Raw genomic sequence first — 24,427 nt, 5'->3', positions numbered from 1 at the left:
CTTTGGTACTATATAACACTGGGTATTTATATGCAATAAATGTTTCTTGTTTTACTTTTTATTTTATTTATTTATTTCTTCCCCCAAATGGCAATTCACTTTGAAACAGTCGTTTTATAAGTGGTATAAACTAGTTTGGGCCGTGTGGTTCCCATGAAATATACACACATCTGGGTTGTTTAAGGACCTTGGCTATAATATATATATATATATATATATATATATATATATATATATATATATATATAGCAGTACCAAATCTTGGATTTTCTGCATCTTTTTTGCACTAGTTAAATGATGTAAATTGTGGTAATGTGTTCATTGCTATTGGTTATTTATTATTTCTCTCTTTTTTTTTTTTTCTTTTTTTTTTTAGGTTTAAGTGGGAATCCTGCAGACATTGCAAGAAGGCAAGCAGTGTTTGGACAGAACTTTATACCTCCAAAAAAGCCAAAAACATTTCTACAATTAGTATGGGAAGCATTGCAAGACGTAACATTAATTATTTTAGAAGTTGCAGCAATAGTTTCATTAGGCCTTTCTTTTTATCAACCGCCAGGTGGAGACACAGAAGGTATGTAGTGCCTTTTTTAATTTATTATTTTTATTATTCCATCTTTTTGTGTTTCTACTATATTCTACTTCCCACATTTTGTGAATCCAGAAGTTGCTTTCAAACAGTTTATTAGAAACTTTTGTAGTCCCTGTGCTGATACTATTATTATTATTATTATTATTATTATTATTATTATTATTATTATTATTATTATTATTATTTTGTTTATTTAGCAGACACCTTTATCCAAGGTGACTTTTATAGAGACTAGGGTGTGTGAACTATGCATCAGCTGAAGAGTCACTTGGAGCAATGTCTCGCCCAAAAGACAGAGCACAGTGGCTGAGCCTGGATTTGAACTGGGGACCTCCTGGTATCAAGCCTGTTTCTTTAACCACTGGACCACACAGCTTCCTACTCAGTAAAACATGAAGCCAAAATAAATTGGTGGTGTTACATTTGCTTCCCTACGCTAGTTTTGTAAATGTATTGAATCCAATTGTCCTGAGACGAGCATAATGGAAACCGAATCTAGACCTCATATTTTTGAAACCATTTGAGGTATTGTAGTGATTTCATATTTGCATTGCATAAACCCTGCAAGCTAACAAGAAAACTGTTGCCCATGACCAGGGCCATATTAACTTATTATTATTATTATTATTATTATTATTATTATTATTATTATTATTATTTTTATTTATTTCTTAGCAGACGCCCTATAGGGCGACTTACAATCGAAAGCAAATACATTTCAAGTATCACAGTACAAGTAATAATACAATTAAGAGCAAGATAAATACAATGACTTTGGTTCAAGCAAGTACAAGTGTGACAAAATACAATTCAATGATACAGCAGATAAGTGTCAGTGATAGTTACATCAGGATATGATTAAATACAAAATACTACAGAAATTACATCACAAATTACATCATAGTGTAGGGCCCCCCAACAGAACTGGGGACCACGCGAGGTCAACGTTTTTGGAACACACACAGGAAGAGAGGTGCACAGAAACTTGCATTTGGTTCATTTTTTTTTTTTTTTACGATGGCTAGGCACTCCTCGGTTACAGCATACCTGGTCTCTGAGTCTCTCACGCAAGCAGCTTCCTCCATGCCCTCTACCTCCTGGGAGAGATCCATCCCTAGTCTTACATCAGGGGTATCAAGTCTGTGCAGGATAAAATGTAGGAATCCTGCTCAATTTATGCATTCATTTATTTCAGTTTTAGGGCCAATTTTTAAAAGCATTTCCTGTCTCAAATGTGCACAGTATGCCTCTTTACATTTTAGAAACGTTCTTTTTTTAATTAGGAGATTTGAATTTTAGAAAAAGGCAGGTTAAGGTAAACGTGTATAATGCAGCCGGCAAGAAGGATTTAAGTCCATAGTGTTTGTTTCTCTCCCTTTTTTATGTACTGTGTGGAAATTTATATATTCAATAAAAATAATTTTTTCATAATTTATTTGTATTTCATACAAAAAAAATCACATTAACTGTACAGCTCTGCTGTGTGCCTGCGTGTAATATTCGCTATTCACACAGTGCTGTGCAGTTATTGTCATGTGACGACAGTATGCAGTCTAGGGAAATTAAAAAATACTACACACTGTAAAATGTGTCTGCAGCAGATTGTGTAAAGCAGTATCTAATAGGAGTTTTACACAGCGATGGAGGTAAGCTCTTCTGTACGTCCTGCAACGTTACTGTAGATTGACTGCTTTACTTGCAAAGAAATAAAAAACGGTGAATTTTTATTCCAAAAGTCCACTGAAAACCGTGAAGCATATAGTCAACCGGCTTTCTGGCAAATATTGTAAAGAAACGCCCCTGGCGCTATAATAATAATAATAATAATAATAATAATAGATTGTGATGACCCTTACTATTTGACAGTAAAGCAGGAGACTGAGAGATAACAATTATTAACAAATGTATTATACTTGATGATAAACAAGGTCCCTGTCCGGTCCAGAACCACACCACATAAAATAACAAATGCCAAACCTCAATGAGACGGCTGCGCTCAGCAAGTGTATGCTTGCAGCGCCGAAGAAAATCTCTTGCCGCCATATTTGCAATTTTCCTTATTTTTATCTAAATGATACACCAAAGGTTATTAGCTACTGTGCCAATTACGTTGTGCATAAGAAGCGTTTACAAGCGAATACATTGTCATGACATCTGGGTCAAAAACGCATTGTGTAGTACATGTTTCAAATATTCGCTGCATGTACTCATTTGGACCAATCGGAGCACAGAAATGACTACATGTACCAATTTTAATTGGTACATGTTCTAAAAAAAAAATGACACGAGATACGTATTTTCCTACGTTGGTGGATAGTCATTTTACATCAGTGGCTTGTCATGACAATGTGTTCTCTGTAAATCTTCCTTATTTATATTCTGTATGCATTTTTTAACTTCATCAATGTGGAGTAGTTTGTGTAGATTTTACATGTAAAGTCTAATTTGAAAGCGTCGTGAATTACGCTCAAGGGGCCAACAAAATGTGAAAACTTTGCAGGGGGGTATAATTTGTTGTGTTACAACCTGAAATCAAATGAATCGGGAGATTAATCAGTAAGTGGTTTAATTAAGCAGACTACATGACCACCTTGCGGTGGGAGGAATGAAGTGCAGCCTAAGAAAGTAGGTCACGTAAAACGCAGGGCCCTACTTATAACGCCCTAAGTGTGCGGTTATCTCATGTTAATCCACCCCCTGTTGTACCTTAATGCTTCATTAATACAGTCAAATCTAATAATTGATAAACTCTTGTAATGAAACTGAAATTCTTCTTTCAGTACACAATATCTAGAAAATTACTCGTCCAGTTGTCACAAACTTGCTAAGAATCTCATTTTAGCACAAGTTATATCATTTATCATGATCGCAAGGTACGTGACTGCCTCTTGCCTAAAACAAAAAAAAACAAAGAAACCAAGCCAACCATATTTTAACACTGTCATGTGTTATTGCTGCTCTACCCAGTTATGGGGTCTTGCAAAGGCACCCAGTATTTAAATGTCTCTTAGTATTGTCTTGGAATTTCTTGGAACTTTTTTTTTGTTTTGAGGTTTTATTCTATTGTTAAGTATTTTCAGTGCTTAATAAATAATTGTGGGTTCTAAACATTAGTGCTGCAAGTGGGGGAAAAATAGCACCATCTGTGTTTTGACTTCTGTATATTACAAAACATAATAAAAACAACCTGGAATATCAAATGAGCTGCTCTTAATCCCCTATTTACTTCTGGCTGTTAAAATACTTCAGCATTTTAAACTGCATCCAGATTAAGATGTGCAAGCAACATAAGATGTCAAATAGTGATCCCTACATCATATTTGGGAAGTTAAAATATATTGTACAGTACCACTTTTTCCACATTTACTTGAAGGGTTCATTTCAAGTTTAAATGTGGCATCCTTCATAGTTAATTCACTGAAGTACGGCCTTCACACCCAAGTCTTACTTCTGGTGTATTTAATGCAGCTTTAATACAGTGTTACGTATAATGGCTTGTCTGAAATCTTGAAAGGATATCCAAACATGAGAATCCCATGTTTGTCCCAGCACTATTAAAAGTAAATATGTTCCTGTATAAGTTGATGGTGTATAGCTTTATTGATTTAAAATTAATAGCATTTGTAAGTGTGTGAAAAAGATAGATAGATAGATAGATAGATAATATATATACAGACGTGCTCAAATTTGTTGGTACCCTTACAGCTCATTGAAATAATGCTTCATTCCTCCTGAAAAGTGATGAAATTAAAAGCTATTTTATCATGTATACTTGCATGTCTTTGGTATGTCCTAGAATAAAGCAAAGAAGCTGTGAAAAGAGATGAATTATTGCTTATTCTACAAAGATATTCTAAAATGGCCTGGACACATTTGTTGGTACCCCTTAGAAAAGATAATAAATAATTGGATTATAGTGATATTTCAAACTAATTAGTTTCTTTAATTAGTATCAGACATCTCTCCAATCTTGTAATCAGTCATTCAGCCTATTTAAATGGAGAAAAGTAGTCACTGTGCTGTTTGGTATCATTGTGTGCACCACACTGAACATGGACCAGAGAAAGCAAAGGAGAGAGTTGTCTGAGGAGATCAGAAAGAAAATAATAGACAAGCATGGTAAAGGTAAAGGCTACACGACCATCTCCAAGCAGCTTGATGTTCCTGTGACAACAGTTGCAAATATTATTAAGAAGTTTAAGGTCCATGGAACTGTAGCCAACCTCCCTGGGCGCGGCCGCAAGAGGAAAATCGACCCCAGATTGAACAGAAGGATAGTGCGAATGGTAGAAAAAGAACCAAGGAGATACAAGCTGAAATCCAAGGTGAAGGTACGTCAGTTTCTGATCGCACCATCCGTCGCTTTTTGAGCGAAAGTGGGCTCCATGGAAGAAGACCCAGGAGGACTCCACTTTTGACAGAAAAACATAAAGCCAGACTGGAATTTGCTAAAATGCATATTGACAAGCCACAATCCTTCTGGGAGAATGTCCTTTGGACAGATGAGTCAAAACTGGATCTTTTTTGGCAAGTCACATCAGCTCTATTTTCACAGATGAAAAAATGAAGCTTTCAAAGAAAAGAACACCATACCTACAGTGAAACATGGAGGAGGCTCGGTTATGTTTTGGGGCTGCTTTGCTGCGCCTGGCACAGGGTGCCTTGAATCTGTGCAGGGCACAATGAAATCTCAAGACTATCAAGGCATTCTGGAGCGAAACGTACTGCCCAGTGTCAGAAAGCTCTGTCTCAGTCGCAGGTCATGGGTCCTCCAACAGGATAATGACCCAAAACACACAGCTAAAAGCACCCAAGAATGGATAAGAACAAAACATTGGACTATTCTGAAGTGGCCTTCTATGAGTCCTGATCTGAATCCTATCGAGCATCTATGGAAAGAGCTGAAACTTGCAGTCTGGAGAAGGCACCCATCAAACGTGAGACAGCTGGAGCAGTTTGCTCAGGAAGAGTGGGCCAAACTACCTGTTAACAGGTGCAGAAGTCTCATTGAGAGCTACAGAAAACGTTTGATTGCAGTGATTGCCTCTAAAGGTTGTGCAACAGAATATTAGGTTAGGGGTCCCATCATTTTTGTCCATGCCATTTTCATTTGTTTTATTATTTACAATATTATGTTGAATAAAAAATCAAAAGCAAAGTCTGATTTCTATTAAATATGGAATAAACAATGGTGGATGCCAATTACTTTTGTCAGTTTCAAGTTATTTCAGAGAAAATTGTGCATTCTTCGTTTTTTGTGGAGGGGTACCAACAAATTTGAGCACGTCTGTGTGTATATATATATATATATATATATATATATATATATATATATATATATATATATATATATATATATATATATATATATTCTTGTCTACAAAACTGATCAGAAATGGAATTTTTTTTTTCCTTGAACAGCAAAAAATCAGAGTATTAAGTGTCAAATTGTGGCATTTTATTTGTCTTCTGCTTAAAAGCTTAGAAGTCCACATTCGCCCATTTTGGTCTACCCTTTCTCCTTTTGTTCTATACAAAATCTTGAAGACATTATTTAGCCTACATACCATACTGCATGCCTTTACAGATTAACTATGTAACTCTGCAGCTGTGCTTGCTCTTTTTCTCTGCAGTCTGTGGTACTGCTGCTGGTGGTGTGGAGGATGAAGGGGAATCGCATGCAGGCTGGATCGAAGGGGTCGCAATTCTTCTGTCTGTAGTTTGTGTGGTGCTAGTAACGGCTTTTAATGACTGGAGTAAAGAGAAACAGTTTCGTGGGCTACAAAACCGAATCGAACAAGAGCAGAAGTTTACTGTTGTCAGAGGTGGCCAAGTCATCCAGATACCAGTGGCAGAAATTGTTGTTGGGGATATTGCACAAGTGAAATATGGTAAGCATTGCATACGGTTGTACTCTCCCTGAAAATGCACTTTCAGGGAGAGTACTTTCACCTGACACTTATGCCAGTAAGTTGCAGGTGGTAAATGGCTGGATAAGCAATTAAGATCTGCACATTCTCCCTGTAACCACTTCTATGTAACCTCCCATTTATATCTACAGGGATGAAAGAGATCAGACTTTTCCCTGATCTAAGACTATATTTATGTAAATAAGATTTTGCTTAATTACCTGAAGTAACATTATATTTTAATATCGATACGTTAAATGCAAATTTACTAAAATGGAGTTTGACACTTGTATTATATGAATGTAAACATTTATTTCAAGGATCAAATACATGACATTTGGCTATTTCAGAGACAGTAAATCAACATATATTATTTAACTATTTACTAATACCCAAACATAATGAATAATGATACCAAACCATTTGAGAGAGTTTCCCAATAAGACCAAAAATTGGATGCATTAAATTGTATTGTGTAAATATTGATAGCCATAAATACACTTTTTTGTTTGTGTTCTAGGTGACCTTCTACCTGCTGATGGTGTGCTAATTCAAGGAAATGACCTGAAAATTGATGAAAGCTCACTTACTGGAGAGTCTGATCATGTCAAGAAAACCTTAGACAAGGATCCATTGCTGCTTTCAGGTATTGCACTATTTTGAACTGGTAAATGTGTGTTCTGGAAACTCCAGAGCCAATGTCTTAAGATATCTGGTATCCATATAGTTTTTACAACTGATATGGAGCTTAAACCCGAAATAAGGTGGTAATAAGTGGACAGTAATTTACAGGACGATTGTGTGTGCGTGGGTGCAGTGTCTTCTAGGAATAGTAGTATGTCTGGTACAAGCTGAAAGGTGTTTCCAATCAGCAGAAATGCAGAGAGAAACTACAACTCCCACCATCCACGCATGTCAACAGCATGCTGGCTTTGTATTTAACTATATCTATATCTACATATATCTACCATAAAACTTCAATAAAACGCCTCCGGCGTTTATTTACAATATTTGCCAGTAGACCCGGCGCATATTGGAGACCAGCGATTTATTTGAGAGCAGCGTTTTATATTCGTTCATGCTTCATGCGGTTGTGGAGAAGCCGTTCACACACAATCTTGTAGCAACATCGTAACTTAATTTAAACATTCCAGCAACTTTGTAAAAAGGTTGTGTGTCAGTGGGAACTAAGTAACAGTTTTGTTTTATAACAAAATTACATTGTATTGTACACCCTCAAGAATAAAGCGAAAGTATGATTAGTCTTTTTATATGCACTGGTTAACAAGGATATGGTATGCAAAACGTTGGAAAAAGAACAAGTAGAAGAAGAATTTGTATTTAAAAACGGGATTAGATCTACCATTGTTAATAAGAACAGTTAAATCCACTAAAAGACAGCCCTGTAGATATCAGAACACAGGCGTGTAGGCTATGCTTACATCAGCATCATCATCATAATAATAATAATAATAATAATAATAATAATAATAATAATAATAATAATACAAACTTCTAAATGTTTTTTAAAATGAAGAATAAAAGCAATAAGTATCATTATCAAAAATGTATTGTTTAATGTCAAACTTGTACATTGTTAGTACAACAAAACACGTTAAAATACACCAAGAAGTTTGTATCTGGCCTACTTTCAGCATGCTTAATTATAAAAACTTTTAATAACGTAATAACTGCATTAAACATATGTATATTATTTATTATTATTATTATTTCTTTTAGCAGACACCCTTATCCAGGGCGACTTACAATTGTTACAAGATATCACATTATTTTTACATACAATTACCCATTTTATACAGTTGGGTTTTTACTGGAGCAATCTAGGTAAAGTACCTTGCTCAAGGGTACAGCAGCAGTGTCCCCCACCTGGGATTGAACCCACGAACCCACGAACCTCCGGTCAAGAGCCCAGAGCCCTATCCACTACGAGTCACTTTCATCGCTGTCACTTATTAGCAGTTCATTATGCTCAAGCTGCTCATTATATAATATATATATATATGATCAGCTTGAGCGTAATGAACTGCTAATATTTATATAATGTTGACGTAGACAGCCAGACTGCAGTTCTCCAAGTAATTGGATTTCAGTAGAGATTTGGATAACACATATCTAGACTTCAAGAGCAATATTTTATTCATATACATACTGCTGTAAACTAAGCGGAGGTAGAGATAACAAACTGGCTTGTACACATATAAAAAATAGCGTTTTGTAGGTTATACTGACAATAAAGGCATGTATTGTAACAAGCCGTCAAAATGACTACTTTTGGTGGTTCTAGGTAGAAGTGCTTATAACATTTTATTTTTGCAATTTTTGACTTTCAAACGCCGTCAGGATATTTAATATATGCATTTAGGAAAAGTCGAGAACATACAACCGCGAATCTTTGACACACGCTGTTTAAGTTTTATGGTATATCGGCAGGATAAGAGATTTTGAATGGCAGAAATTGATACTATATGCATTTCTTGGAGGGGGGGGGGCTTAAAATATGTTGTGTATTCTAACAGATTGTACTGTTGATGGTAAAGAGTGAATGTTCTACCTGACATCAAGCATTAATTTATCATCCTTTATCTACCTTTCACTGTTCAACTGTAGAACTTTTCTGGAAAAAAAAATATGTCAGTGACATTTTTGTATTTTAGGTACCCATGTAATGGAGGGCTCTGGGAAAGTGCTCGTCACTGCTGTAGGTGTAAACTCACAAACTGGAATTATCTTTACTTTACTTGGGGCTGGTGAGGATGAGGACAAAGACAAGGAAGAGAAGCAAAAGAAAAAGGACAAGAAAAGTAAGTTTGAGTTTTACACTCGATTTTTAATTGTTTTTTTTTTTTCATTGCTCTGCCACAAGCCTCAAAGTATTTGCAATTCTATGTTTGAGTTATGCATTTTGTCATTCGGGGGCGGGGGAGATTTTAAAGTAGTAATTCTAGAAATCATACGTTTTCAAAGAAATGTTGACAACATACTGAATATTCGTTACAAATTGAATAACAAAAAGGTCACCACTCATTTTAATAAATGCTTCTATGTCTGAAAGTGTTAAGTGCCTTTTTCAATCTTCTTTTTTTTTCTATAAAGACAAAAAACAAGATGGCTCTGTTGAAAATCGTAACAAAGGTAAGCCCTAAAATGTCAGAAAAATAGCGTCCTGAAATCAGTAAAGCATTCTCACTGCTTTTTTTTACAACAGCAACTTCACTAGCAGATCCCATTTATAATGATGAGTGACATTGCAGATTATGCTCTACAGGTAGTTGAACACGCCTTGTACAAATGGCACCACGTTAGATGCACTTTATTTTTAGGGTTTAATCTTAATTTTAATTGGAGTCTGCTTTTAAGGGTGTAGATGTTCTTTGGGTGACCTATGTGTGTGTGTGTGAGAGAGAGTAAGTGTATTTGCACATTTACTGATGTTTATTTCTCAAGTTAGAAATGCTTATTATTATTATTATTATTATTATTATTAGCAGACTCCCTTAAAATATCACATTACAAAATATCATAATACAGATAAAAGCAGTTATGAAAGTACAATAAGATCAAATTCAAGTAACAGCAAAATAAAGAATACAGTAAATTATAAATAAGAGCGTTTGACAAAGAGCAGTTTAAAACTTATAGTAAATATTTGCTTATATGAGTAAAGTCCAGTAAGAACACGTAGTAAGTGATAAATGGATGAGAATGATTTCCCAATAACAGCAATTACAAAAAACACGAGTACGGTTACCTATAAGAGTAAAAATCAAATACAAGATACAGTAAGTAGTTAGAAATTGAATGTGGCAAGGTATAGAGCAGTTCAGTGCAAGTACAAGCTGATGCAAGTACTGGTACAATTGGGTGCCATATAGTCCAGTATGGTCGAGAGTTGTGATGTTTACAGATGCTGTCTGAACAGGTGTCTTGAGGAGGCGCCAGAAGGTGGTCAGGGGCTGAGCAGCCTGTGGGTAGGTTGTTCCACCACGGAGGGGCAAGGGTGGTGAAGGAGCGGGCTCTGGAGGAAGGGGAGCAGAGGGGGGTGTACAGCTAGTCTGCCACAGGTGGAGGAGCGGAAGGGGTGAGAGGGAGTGTAGGGAGAAATGCTAGTCTGGAGATAGGAGGGAGCAGAAAGGTCAAGAGCGATAAGCGAGTACAAGACTTTTGAATTGGATGCGAGCAGCGATAGGGAGCCAGTGCAGAGAGCAGAGCAGCGGTGTAGCGTCGGAGAAACGAGGAAGGGAAAAGACAAGGCGAGCAGCAGAGTTGTGAATGAGCTGGAGCGGTAGGGTAGCAGGGGCAGGAAGGCCGGCCAGGAGGGAGTTGCAGTAGTCAAGGTGGGACAGAACTAGGCGCTGCATGGAGTAATTGGTGAGGAAGAGATGAATTCTGCGCATGTTGCTGAGGAAGAAGCGACGGGAGCATGCCAGAGTAGAGATGTGCTGAGAGTAGCTTACTCTGTCTGGCGTGTCACAGGATCAATATGGGCACATCAGCCAACTCGAAAACCAGCTTTGAAGTGGAAATATTTGCTGCTGCTAAAGTTTGAACGGGCCTTGTTTGCATATTTAGGAAAACGTAATGCTTTCCATTGCTGCTGCTCTGGTTATTTTTTTTTTATATATGAACAGCATACAATATTGCAAACTGCCAGGTGTTTGTTCGTGAAAACAGAATCATTTTGCATGTCTTGAAGTGTCACAAACATTGCCTTTTTTTCGTGTGTGTTTTTAATAAGAGCAATACATTTGACTTTAATATATTTCAACTTTTTCCCCCTCTGCTTCTCAGCTAAAGCTCAGGATGGAGCTGGCATGGAAATGCAGCCTCTCAAGAGTGAGGAAGGTCTAGATGGGGATGCACAGGAAAAAAGGAAAGCAAACATGTCAAAGAAAGAAAAATCTGTTCTTCAAGGAAAACTTACAAAACTTGCAGTCCAAATTGGCAAAGCGGGTAAAAAAGTTGTAGTATTTGACCAACATTTATGCCTTGTGTTATTACTTTATTTAATTTATTTTATACAATCCATAAAACACAAATATTTGTGTTTTTTCCTGTTCAGGGCTAGTGATGTCTGCTATTACAGTCATCATCCTTGTATTGTACTTTGTCATCAACACCTTCTGGGTCCAAAATATCAGTTGGATAACTGAATGCACGCCAATTTACATCCAATATTTCGTGAAGTTCTTCATCATTGGTGTCACTGTACTGGTTGTAGCCGTACCAGAGGGTCTTCCACTTGCAGTCACAATTTCTCTGGCCTACTCTGTAAAGGTAGGTAGTTATTTTATATTGATAACTGTGACAGAAGACTTGGGTATTTTGACCAAATCAGAAATTAAATGGTTAAAAGCTACTTGATGTATAATACTTTTAAGATACACCTGTTCATTTTGTAAATTGCATGGTTTTCCTTTCTCTCTCCTTTACAGAAAATGATGAAAGATAATAATTTGGTTAGACATCTTGATGCCTGTGAAACCATGGGCAATGCTACAGCTATCTGCTCTGATAAAACTGGAACTCTGACCATGAATAGAATGACTGTAGTCCAAGTCTTTATTGGGGAAAATCATTATAGAAAGGTCCCTGAACCTGAAGCTGTTCCTGAAAAGTGTTTAGATCTCCTTGTTACAGGGATTGGGGTCAACTGCGCTTACACTACTAAAATATTGGTAAGTAGAATTATATTTGCGATGTGTATGCAACAGAAGCCGCTGGTAGATTTCAAAAACGATTAATTAAACTTAGGTTACGTAGTTGTTAACTTAGTATGTTTTAATTCTCTGTTAATTCAATTATATTAATTGAAAAAGGCAAGAGAACCAGATCGTTATTAATTTAATTGTTTTGGTTATTATAATATATCAGGCTAATGTTCCTATCGAAGTAGGCTACAATATGTTTTTTCATTAAAGTTGCCATTGTTGTTTGTTGAAATTAATGTTGAGTTTTCATATTTTGTTGTATACTACTCATTTAATCAAACCAAGTAAGAAGTTTCTTGTATCATTCATGATGTTTTTCAAATCAAGTAAGCTGATTTGTGTATAAAAAAACGACAACAGAGTTGCAGCCAGTGTCATCTTACTTAAAGGCACTCAAGTTGAAATCGTAAGGTAATTTAAAGTAGGCTACAAACGTGGCAGCGGACTGTCTCTCTAGCGCACACGCAAGAACTTTCAGACTTAATGCAACTCTGAGATTTAAAAAGAAAGCATTTTATGAAATTTTTAACTAGAGGTACTGGCGCTATGACAGCACGCCCAGAGGTTCAAATTAAGCACTGCATGCACGCCCCTTACCTACCTACGCTATAGTAACTGGTTGTTGACCACACCCAATATAGCGCTTCAGTTGCGGTATAGCCTTTCGCACTGGCAGTTTTGATGGTTCAGACGGCATAAAATATGATGGTTCTGTGGCGGTATAGGCAATTCACACAGACCTATAAGCCGCTTCAGTGGCGGTTCTGAACCGTCCTAACTCCTCTGTGTGAAAGCACCTTATGACTGAAGCATATGCACTTAATCACCTTATTAGTGAGACAGTTGATTGGACACTGGATATGGAGTGATTTCAGCTGTTGTTTCACAAGCTTGAATAAATGCAATAAAGAAAATCACAGAAAAAAAACCCCAATATGTCACGTCTGTCAAGAGAGCAGCAATCAGCATGTTGGAGGTAGGACTAGGGCAGCGTACTGTGGCTTGCCATCTTGGGTGCTCGTAGCCAGCAATTTCAAACCTGGCGAGATGGTATAACCAGACACGCTCTGTCAATGACACAGCACGAACTGGGAGACCAAGAGTTACAACATCTGCCCAAGATCGACGGTCATTTTGCAGCATCTTCGTGATGTCAGTTGTTAATCAGCACAATAAAAAGTCACTGCACCTGCTCTAAAACAGAGTTTGTCATTTTTGGATCTAGTGAATTTTGTCCAAATATAAGTGAGAAGTTTCTTTTGATGCTCAAATATAACAAAGTGTTTGCTATAATAAAAAAATATATGTAATTAGGCTACTCTTTAAATTCTTTTAAGAGTGGCTACAAATGTTTTGACTTCAAGTTACTAGATTGCAGAAAAAAGCAACCACCAAAAACATTTAATGAGGCGCTTTTTCTCTAATCCTTGTAGTCTCCTGAGAAGGAAGGTGGTCTGCCACGCCATGTTGGAAACAAGACAGAATGTGCCTTGCTGGGGTTTGCTTTGGACTTGAAAAGAGACTACCAAGCTGTTCGAAATGAAATCCCAGAGGAAAAACTCTACAAAGTCTACACTTTCAACTCTGTCCGAAAATCCATGAGCACTGTTCTGAAGAATGCCGATGGCAGTTACCGTATGTTTAGCAAGGGAGCTTCAGAGATCCTCCTGAAAAAGTAAGAAATGTATATTCAGTCCCTGCTTTTTTAATGGGCTATGATAATTCTGCCTGCAGACCACATATGAAAAGTGTAGATTTCTGATGACTTTCTTTTTTTTTTTTCCCTAGGTGTTATAGAATTCTCAATGCAGATGGGGAAGCCAAGCTTTTCAGACCCAGGGACCGTGATGATATGGTAAAGAAAGTAATTGAGCCTATGGCCTCAGAAGGATTGAGAACGATCTGCTTGGCATATAGGGACTTCCCCGCTGGAGACTCGGAGCCTGAATGGGACAATGAGAATGATATTTTAACCAGCCTCACCTGTATTTGTGTTGTGGGGATTGAGGATCCTGTCAGGCCTGAAGTAAGAGTCTCTTGCTTTTTGCATTTAAAAAAAAAAAAAAAAAAAAATTATATAAAGTATTTGCATATCCTATATTAACTTAAAACAATAATGATTATACTCTACACCCGAGCTGGGCAACAATTTCATACTGAAGGGCGACACATTTAACACGAAACAAGGTTGCAGGCCAGTAACACATTTTAGCAGTGCGCTGTTCCCCTTCGTATGTGGTATTTCTGTTGATTAGTAACGTAATATTGTTGCATGTTATACTCCTTAATTACCAGTATTACATGGAGGCACACTAAACACTGCAGCTTTCCTCCTTTTTATTAAAGCCTCAGTTTTCAACGTCCGCAAACCACAATTTGCCCAAATGAAACTGCTATTTGTACTCCCAGGGTATCGAATGACAGTACCTAACACAGATATTTTGGCATATGAGATGGTTTGAATATTAACAATTATATTTCTTGATCGAATAAATCGCACAAATTACAAAATGCAGCACATGTACATTTTGAGAGAGAGGGTTCCATCTAGGGTTTATGTGACATCATAATAATAAGAACGTAAATTAAGTAAATATTAAAGAATCTTTAAATATAATTATTTTTGATAATTCGTGAACGGTGAATTAAATTGGGTAGATAATGAACTGCAAAAAATAACGTATTTAAGAAAAAGGTGTTTCAGTGGGGGGTATGGTGTGTTTTTTTTTTTTTTTTTCTTTACTCACTGTCAGAGTTGAAGATTTATTTGTCTCACTCGCTTGTTTGATGCTCCCGTTGGCGATTTGGCGATTGTTCACAAACAGATTTAAGTGCCAAAAAAACACAATTGTGGGTGTTGTCGAGTTATTGAAAACGGGACATTTTGCGTTTTTGAAAGTTGTCTTTGGGTGCATCAGGAGTCAATATGGGTCAAAGGTCAAGTATAATTTTCTAGACAAATATCCCATTTTGATGTCACTGCTGCGGTATGCCTTTTTTTCGAATGGCTCAGGATGCAAATATAGTATGTATGTATGTATATAATATACACAGTCAGCCTCGGTTAACTCGACTGGTGGACCACTCGACACCTTTTGATTAATTTTACAATCTTGGTCCCGAATTTTCTCCATATAAAATATATGCATCCTGTTCCTTATTTTTTTTAGTCGACACCACGCTTTACTTGTAACTTGTCACTGATTACCGGTACCAAAGGGATAAAAACTATTAAAGACTACTGGATAACTTGACACTGTTGTTTCACATGACTGAACTCTGACTGGAAAGGGATAGTTAATTCATTCCTTCGCAACTACCAAGTTCAGCTGGTTACAGTATCCGTGCGCTCTGCACAATGAGTCAGAAGCGAAAAATTTGTTCTCGTCAATTGGCTTTAAAGCTCTTGTTGTTTGGGAGAACAAGCTTGTCAGCAGAACTTTCCAAGCGTGTGTTTTTGCATGCAAAACAATCAACAATGTTTGAATTCTTTGTGAAACCAAGTTGTTGTTATTATTTTATTTATTTATTTCTTAGCAGACGCCCTTATCCAGGGTGACTTACAATTGTTACAAGATATCACATTATTTTTACATACAATTACCCATTTATACAGTTGGGTTTTTACTGGAGCAATCTAGGTAAAGTACCTTACTCAACGGTACAGCAGCAGTGTCCCCCACCTGGGATTGAACCCATTACCCTCCGGTCAAGAGTCCAGAGCCCTAACCACTACTCCACACTGCTGTTTTTAACTAAGTTGTTTAAGTTAATTCTGTATAATGTACATTTTGTTAACTTTTGCTATTTAAGTCATCAAATTAAACAGTATAAGCCAATACCTAAAAGCATAGTCAACAGTTTGTGGTTGGATTGTTTTTGTAAAAATAACGCTGTAATTATTTTATTCATTCTTATTTCAATTGAACTATACGAGTTGTACCAAGTGTAGTGTCCAGAAATGTACTACTGCCCCTTTAATACAGCGTAACCAGTAGCACAAAGGAAGTAAGGTCAAGAACTGGAAGGATTGGATAGACAGTGTGGATAGACATGACGAGAATAGCAGCCGCAGAGTGGTATATTAGTGCAGGAGAATAGTAGTAAACATCATTAATGTTAACAATAAACCATGGAATAAAGTTCATGTGAATTGAGACCCACCTGTGCATCTGAATCTTCATTACATGTTTACTTGAGTAAGGACATTACACCGAGTTTGTACAGTACAGTCCTGTAATTGATTTAATTCACTGCAGTTCTTTCAACCGTTTTCATAAGGACATTTAACTAAAAATGAACTTGTAAATACTGTAAACGTGCAAGTTCCCTTTCAAGTAGGAAACATTAACCATTACAAATGAGCATTTCCCTTTGACAGCCCAAACCTGAAACTTTATACTAAAGACTTCTCGTCAGAGCAGTGTGACACAGCTCCCTCTCCGCCCCCGAGAGCATAAAGGAGCTGTGCACACTGAACTCGGCCATTTTCCTTTTTGGCTGAGCCTGAATACTTGAGAGAGCGTTAATACAAATTTGTCACCTTTCTAATTACCTTTTTTCAATTTTTTTAGCTTTGCTTTTAAATGTTGAATTAATATATTGAATCGCTGAAGTAAAATTTGTTTTATTTCTAGCTTTTCTTGTGTTTTCAGCCGAGTGCTGGTAAAGTCTCACCGTGGCCTATTGCCCCGCGGGAAGCTTGTGGCTCAAGTGATGTCCTTCCTGGGATCCTTAGCACTCAGTAGGCTGTGCAATCTTCTACTAAAATTAATAAAAAAAAATTATATATATATATATATATATATATATATATATATATATATATATATATATATATATATATATATATATATATATATATATAATTTTTTTTTCTGTTCAACCATGCTCGTGTCACGTTCCAGTTGTTTATTAATATTGTGTGTGTCTCTCGCGCTCTCTTGTTGTTTTTTTTTTTTTCTTTGAGTAAGGATTGAAACAAAACCAAGCATCTACTGTGGACGTGCCTACTTTAGTGGCTTGATGCTGTATTAGTGTAGCTATCAGCACACTCTTACAAAAGCTTGTTTACAAGCAGGCTGCTTGTGTCTGTATTGACTGGAAGGTTAGCCAGTGGATGTTTTACAAAGGGACATCCATGTTCATACACCACTAAGGGTAACTGCGACACCGTCACTCCCGGTACCAGTACCGGGACCGAGGTTACCATTTGGTACAGTGTGTCGGTATCGAGTGTACTGGGTCAGTACCGAGTGTCCCCAGACAGGGGACAGTTGGATAAGATATGGGAAGCCGTGTCACGCCAACAGGCTATCCTTGCTGAACTGCTGCAAGAGCATTCAGCTCCACCGGTTCCCTTTCCTCCTGCCCCACCTGCACCTTTGCAGATGGAGGCTTGTAAACTGGAGGGCGATATGCTGTCAATCGTCTCCTCTGAGGAGGCTGATGATCAAGACGCAGGATTCCCATCTGAGGAAGCGGAATCAGACAGCGTTCTGGTGGCACAGCTCTCCTTATCGGCAGAGCTTATGCGTCTGATGCAGCGGGCTACTGCAGTCCTGCAGGTACCCTGACCTGTGGTAAAGGAAGAGAGGTGCTCTATTTATGATGATCAGTCTACTGTTGCTTCTGTTGCCCCTCCGGTTCACCCGGATTTTCTGTTCAAACTGCAGTCCACATGACAACACCCAGCTACGGCTACGACTGTTTCCCGTTCGGCAGACTCTCTTTTATAAGGCTTTCAAAGCAGACAAACTGGGTCTGACCCATTTTCCGCCAGTAGGGGCACCCATTGCGGCTCTTGTTCAGCCTACCAACCTTTCCTTGCTGTCCAAGGATTCAGTGTGTCCGAACAGTGCAGGGTGACCAGAGGTCATCCATAATAAAATGTATGCTGCTAGTGTCTGGGAACCTTCAACAGCATCCTTGTGGCTTACCAGGCACACCTTCTGGGGGGGGGGGGGGGCGGTTTGTGTATATATAATATAATATATCATTTTTATGAAAGTTTTTATGAAACCTAATTTATTTGCGAGGTGCTTATGATTGCGAATTGTTGCAGATTGCTTTTATGAAACATGCCCCAGGTGTCTGCAGACTAGGAAAACACTCTGAAAACGGAGTGGAGTAGTGGTTTGGACTCTGGACTCTTGACCGGAGGGTTGTGGGTTCAATCCCAGGTGGTGGACACTGCTGCTGTACCCTTGAGCAATGTACTTTACCTAGATTGCTCCAGTAAAAACCCAACTGTATAAATGGGTAATTGTATGTAAAAATAATATGATATCTTGTAACAATTGTAAGTCGCCCTGGATAAGGGCATCTGCTAAGAAATAAATAATAATAATAATAATATCACGAGAGAAGCATAATATTGAAGCGGTAAACACAGCAGGCATTTCAGAGGACGCCTGCTTAGGAAATGAGTGACTCCTTTTAAAAGTAGTTTTAGAACCGATAGACTGCCAAGGGCCATCATTTACAGTTCCGTGGGCTGCCAGTTGCTCTGTTCTACACCATTCTCAGCATAATAGGGGTAATTTGCAACAATGGTAGTAAAGATTAATAAGGCATTGGTTATCTGTCCTTTTAAGATTATTATGCAACTACAACCAACTTGTCTTTTTGGCAACATTACTGAAATAGATCTATTTAATCATTTCAACTTAAATTTCCACTTTCAAAATGCAACAGTTTTTTTAAAATGTATACTGTCCTGACCAGGTTCCAGATGCAATCAAGAAGTGCCAGCGTGCTGGTATCACAGTTCGCATGGTTACAGGGGACAACATAAACACAGCCCGTGCTATTGCCATAAAGTGCGGAATTCTGCTACCAGGAGATGATTTCTTGTGCATAGAGGGTAAAGAGTTCAACAGGCGGATCCGCAATGAAAAGGGAGAGGTAAGCTCTTTTTTCAGAATCTTTTCGAAGCATTTTTTACTAATTTTATTCTTATTTTGGTCTTCAAATTATTTGTTTGTTTTTTTTATTTCTTTCTAGATTGAGCAGGAGCGCATAGATAAAATCTGGCCTAAGCTTCGAGTACTTGCAAGATCCTCCCCCACTGATAAGCACACACTAGTAAAAGGTACATTGAACACTTTTTTTTTTTTTTTTTTTTTAGTAGATCTCCCATTTCGGAATCTTATTTTTGTAGTATTATAAGTGTTTTTATATGATTTTATATGGTCTGTATTTTGGCTTCAATTGTAAACATGATTTATAGGCTGCTTATTTAATGCAATGCATTGTGCATACATTAGATTAACTGACCTTGAGTTTATTCCGAGTGGTGTGCTAGAAGTGTTTTATAAGTTACTTACTAAAATGTGTTTTTTGTGCAAAAAATAACTTTTTTTTTTTTTTAACTGACATTTTAAATCCTGCAGGTATTATTGACAGCACAGTAGTAGAACAAAGGCAGGTTGTTGCGGTAACTGGAGACGGTACCAATGATGGACCTGCCCTAAAGAAAGCAGATGTTGGATTTGCTATGGTATGTTTATACTGCGTTCAATTAAGTCTTTGAATAACCAATGTGTTTACTCCTCACATTTGCCTACCTGCATTACCTTGTGGAATGTTTTTATTCCACATCTTGAACATTTGCATTTCTAAATTAGCTTCTAGTGATGAGAATTTCAAGGTATGGGTTAATGTGAGAAATGTTGCATTACTTGGATAGTATCTGCAGTGTTAATTGCTGTAACTCCCTGATACTTGCTTTTAAACATAATATTGTGTCTTTTTCAAGGGAATTGCCGGCACTGATGTAGCGAAAGAAGCCTCTGATATCATCCTTACGGATGATAACTTCTCCAGCATTGTTAAGGCAGTGATGTGGGGCAGGAATGTGTATGACAGCATCTCCAAGTTCCTTCAGTTCCAGCTTACTGTCAATATTGTAGCTGTAATTGTCGCTTTCACAGGGGCCTGCATTACTCAGGTAAATGTTATCTTGTGTAGTCAGCTATGGTAACTGATTATACAAAGTCACATACTTTCTTGATTTTATTACATTTATGGCTGAAGATTCTAGGACCTGCTTGGTTGAAGTGGTCAGTTACAGGACACATTTTTGTATTTAGCACAATTTAGCTGAACTAGCTTTAAAAGACAATTGAAAATGTTACTAATTTTTATATGTCTTGACATATTTTCTACTTTGCATATTTCTTAGGAGTCTCTATATATGCACAAATGATTGTCACGATTAGGAAAAAATAAATAAGAGTCTGGCTCAGATTCTACATCAGATTGAGTCATACTTTCCACTGTTTCTTATGACAAAGTTGTTTGTTTCTTGTTTCAAATAACTAAATGGCGCCCACACAAACCACTAAAATGGTTTTATTTTTAAGCCACACAAATTAAATTTGACTCCCAGGCACAAACCCTGTCTTACCATCAGTTGAAAGCAATTCATCTTCAGTCGTGGTAATCTTTCAGTTCCAATATATGAAAAATCCACATGGCTATTATTTCCTAAATAAAATGTCTGTACATTATTTAAAAACTTTGCTGCCGCATATTATGCAAACAGGAATGATGATGACAGCTTTGTTTGTCGAGCATATAATCTGCAGATGATGCATAGTTCACACACCCTAGTCTCTGTAAGTCGCCTTGGATAAAGGCATCTGCTAAATAAACAAATATTAATATAATGGCATTTGAGTTTTGCTGAGAATTTAGTGTTTCCTTGTGTACATTAATAATAACAATAATAATAATAAAACACATGGTGGACTTTCAATGACAAAGTTTATTTGATTTTGAAGTATGTCATCAGTGCAAGTACAAATTAAAAAATAAAAATAAAAAAATAAAAAAAACCCTTAAGCTGAACTACAGTTAAATTATCAAATTATATATCTTTTGTTTTTATAAGGATTTTGAGCTTTAATTGAATACATTGTCTCCTATGCCATATTTAAGTGAAATACTTGCCCATAGATAGTAAGACTTTTTTATTTTTTTTTATTTCTGCTACTGTTCAAATTATTCTCAGGACTCTCCGTTGAAAGCAGTGCAGATGTTGTGGGTAAATCTTATTATGGACACGTTTGCCTCTCTGGCGTTGGCCACTGAACCACCCACTGAGTCCCTGCTCCTGAGAAAACCCTACGGCAGAAACAAACCCCTGATCTCTCGCACCATGATGAAAAACATTCTGGGGCACGGCGTTTATCAGTTGACTGTTATTTTTACTCTCTTATTTGCTGGTAGGACTGCTTTTATTTCATTCTCAGACAATCAAAGTAATTTTAGATTTTTATCATCCTGACTATCTGATTCTCAGTGCCTGCATAATCATGTTTGCTTCCTTTTGCCGTTATTTAAAAAAATTCAGACAAAATACATCCTTTGACCTTTTTGTATGTGTTTAACATTTATTACATAAGTAGACCTGTTAGTATAGAATCACAGAATGACCCCATAAAGACAATAAAGTTACATTTGGTACTATTATTTCCAGGTGAGAAGATTTTTGACATTGACAGTGGGAGGAATGCACCACTCCATGCGCCTCCATCAGAGCACTACACTATAGTCTTTAACACGTTTGTCATGATGCAGCTATTCAATGAAATTAATGCCCGCAAGATTCATGGAGAAAGGAATGTCTTTGAGGGCATCTTCAATAACCTAATCTTCTGCAGCATTGTGTTTGGAACATTTGTTATACAAGTGAGTATATAAATGATATATTCATTGTTGTATTCTACTATATAAATGTACAATATAATGTGACAGGAAAGGTTGTTAATTTACAATTTATTTTACTTACAGATTGTTATTGTCCAGTTTGGTGGAAAACCCTTTAGCTGTATAGGACTTGGTATTGACCACTGGTTGTGGTGTGTGTTCCTGGGAATTGGAGCACTTCTTTGGGGCCAGGTAAATCCTGCTTTCTTAACATTTTGTATCACATTTTTAGATTGAAAAATGAGAATTATATTTCTTGGATTCAAATTTAATTTTAATTGGGTTTTTCAAAAAAAAAAAAAAATTAAACAGTTGGACCAATTTGGATTCTGTTTTTGTGAATGTCATCACTGTGTTCTCTTTGGACTCACTGTCAGGAACATTTCTGAATAATATTTCTGTAATTGCCTTATTTCATACAATCGGTGTTTGACGAATATAACAACTAGCTAATTACTTGCATTCATAGCATGCAAGAGTGTTGATTTAAATGGTGGTATATTCCAGCTACACTAGGCAGGATTTGAACCAGAGAGCAAGTACCTATATTTCATTTGCTTTTTTACTGACTCCAGTTGCACTGAAGAGACTTTTTCATTTCTGAGTCCCTGTTATCCTTTAATGGAAAATATGTGGCAGTTCATCAGTGAAAAGGTGATGTCATGTGGCCTAAACAAAGCCAGATTTTTTAAAAGTTATCTATAATGCAGATAATGGTGTTACATAACAGTGTTTGTATAAAACTTGATACTAGATGACACAATTGTTTTCCAGCCCCAGAGTGGATACATAATTAATGCTTGCTACTCTGCTTGTCACGCTTACTCCTTTCTTTCTTTCTTTCTTTCTTTCTCTCTTTCTTTCTTTCTCTCCTTTCTTTCTTTCTTTCTTTCTTTCTTTCTTTCTTTCTTTCATTCTTTCATTCTTTCTCTCCTTTCTTTCTTTCTTTCATTCTTTCTTTCTTTCTTTACTTTCTTTCTTTACATTCAGACCAAATTATGGTAGTACAGAACAAATTGTTTAGTTTTTATATTTTTCTAAAATTATGCACCTCTGGTTTATTTATTTTTTTTAATCCTTTTAATGTTTGAGTTTTACTTGGTGCAGTGATATCAGGCAGATTTAAGTAGGCCAAGAACATCAAATGCAAGGAATGCATTAAGTAAATTCAATAAATCCTAAAGAATGGAATTATTAGAGTTTACACATGTTAACATTGAAATATATTTATGCAGATTATAATTATTTAGATTTTACAGACTTACAATGCTATGTCATTTTTGTTTGCCTGATAAGGGTTAGCTGGTCTAGCTGTTTAAACATAAGTGGTGCAAAACAAATGTGTTTAATGCAGGAAGGAAGCATTTTAACAGTTGGGTAGATGTGTTAGATAGTATGGATTCCATAATCAAATAAAAACAACCATGCACAGTATGTCCCCTAACTCCTGCTTATATGGAAGCTTTACCTAATGTTGTAGGTGTAGTTTAGATTCCAAATGAAAACGTATAAAGTATACATTTTTTAATTAAATGTCACAGCCCCTAAAGTAATTGATAAGATATTTAATTGCTTTAAGTGTACCATTAAAACACAATTTCCTGAAATACTATTCCAGTAGAACGCTTAATCAAGTTTAATGAGTTGTCAAAATAGACGTCTGGCAAATGTTGTTGTTGTTGTTGTTGTTGTTGTTGTTGTTGTTGTTGTTGTTGTTGTTGTAGCAGCAGAGAGCATGTTTATAAAAAGAAACAGTTAGGTATGTGATATTATCCCTAAGTTTGCCTAACTAAAAAAAAAAAAAAAAAATCTCTGATGATATAACTGAATTAATGGTGTTCAGAAAAATGAATGCTAATGTACTGGTTCACAGCTGATTTCCTCCATTCCAACGAGCCGGTTGAAGTTCCTGAAGGAGGCAGGCCATGGCACTCAGAAGGATGATTATCCAGACGAGGAGCTGGAGGAGGACATGGAGGAGATTGACCATGGAGAGAGAGAGCTGCGGCGTGGACAGATTCTTTGGTTCCGAGGGCTCAACAGAATTCAGACCCAGGTACGTTTATCCTACATGCCCAGGTGTTCCTGGCCTCCACAACAGCAGTGACAGATTGAGTGACTCCAGCAAATGCTCTTACACAATGCATCTACTATTTTACAGCTTCACACTTAAACTGACTTTCTGCAAACTACTCTTCTCTATCTTGCTTTTCTGAACTCCTCTACTTTTTTAACCCTGTATCAGTTTTAAAGTTCTGTCCAGGTATGTCAGGCAGTCTTGTTAAGCATCCAGTTCGAATGACTTTGAGCTAGACAGAACCTGGCAGAATAAATTGCTCAGGCACTTTTTATGAATTAAATTATAGCTGTCTTCAACTTTGTTTGAAATGTGTTGGTTTATATATGTCCAGTTTTATCCTAAAATAATTTTACAGGTGCTGGTGTGAACGACTATTTTAGGTTGCTTATTGGGAAGTTCTAAA

The 24,427-nt window shown here is 36.8% G+C and overlaps 1 protein-coding gene across 4 annotated transcripts in view; it reads left to right on the top strand.

Annotated features, from left to right (window-relative positions):
• The window catches only part of LOC117414879 (plasma membrane calcium-transporting ATPase 1), a 74,694-nt gene that overhangs the window by 44,453 nt on the left and 5,814 nt on the right, over positions 1-24,427 (top strand). For all 4 annotated transcript variants that reach the window (XM_034024714.3, XM_034024713.3, XM_034024715.3 and 1 more), the window contains exons 3-20: positions 377-574; positions 6,226-6,483; positions 7,022-7,147; positions 9,177-9,323; positions 9,616-9,654; positions 11,311-11,472; positions 11,582-11,796; positions 11,955-12,197; positions 13,664-13,905; positions 14,019-14,256; positions 18,957-19,136; positions 19,236-19,323; positions 19,625-19,731; positions 19,990-20,181; positions 21,247-21,460; positions 21,715-21,926; positions 22,029-22,136; positions 23,818-24,000. In XM_034024714.3, coding sequence (XP_033880605.2) covers positions 377-574; positions 6,226-6,483; positions 7,022-7,147; positions 9,177-9,323; positions 9,616-9,654; positions 11,311-11,472; positions 11,582-11,796; positions 11,955-12,197; positions 13,664-13,905; positions 14,019-14,256; positions 18,957-19,136; positions 19,236-19,323; positions 19,625-19,731; positions 19,990-20,181; positions 21,247-21,460; positions 21,715-21,926; positions 22,029-22,136; positions 23,818-24,000 — 3,152 coding nt within the window. The remainder of the gene's footprint in view (positions 1-376; positions 575-6,225; positions 6,484-7,021; positions 7,148-9,176; positions 9,324-9,615; positions 9,655-11,310; positions 11,473-11,581; positions 11,797-11,954; positions 12,198-13,663; positions 13,906-14,018; positions 14,257-18,956; positions 19,137-19,235; positions 19,324-19,624; positions 19,732-19,989; positions 20,182-21,246; positions 21,461-21,714; positions 21,927-22,028; positions 22,137-23,817; positions 24,001-24,427) is intronic.

Source organism: Acipenser ruthenus, chromosome 7 (genome assembly GCF_902713425.1).
Source record: "Acipenser ruthenus chromosome 7, fAciRut3.2 maternal haplotype, whole genome shotgun sequence".
Classification (NCBI taxonomy): domain Eukaryota; kingdom Metazoa; phylum Chordata; class Actinopteri; order Acipenseriformes; family Acipenseridae; genus Acipenser; species Acipenser ruthenus.
Note: the sequence above shows the minus strand (reverse complement) of the source record. Positions and strands in the feature narration are given on the sequence as shown.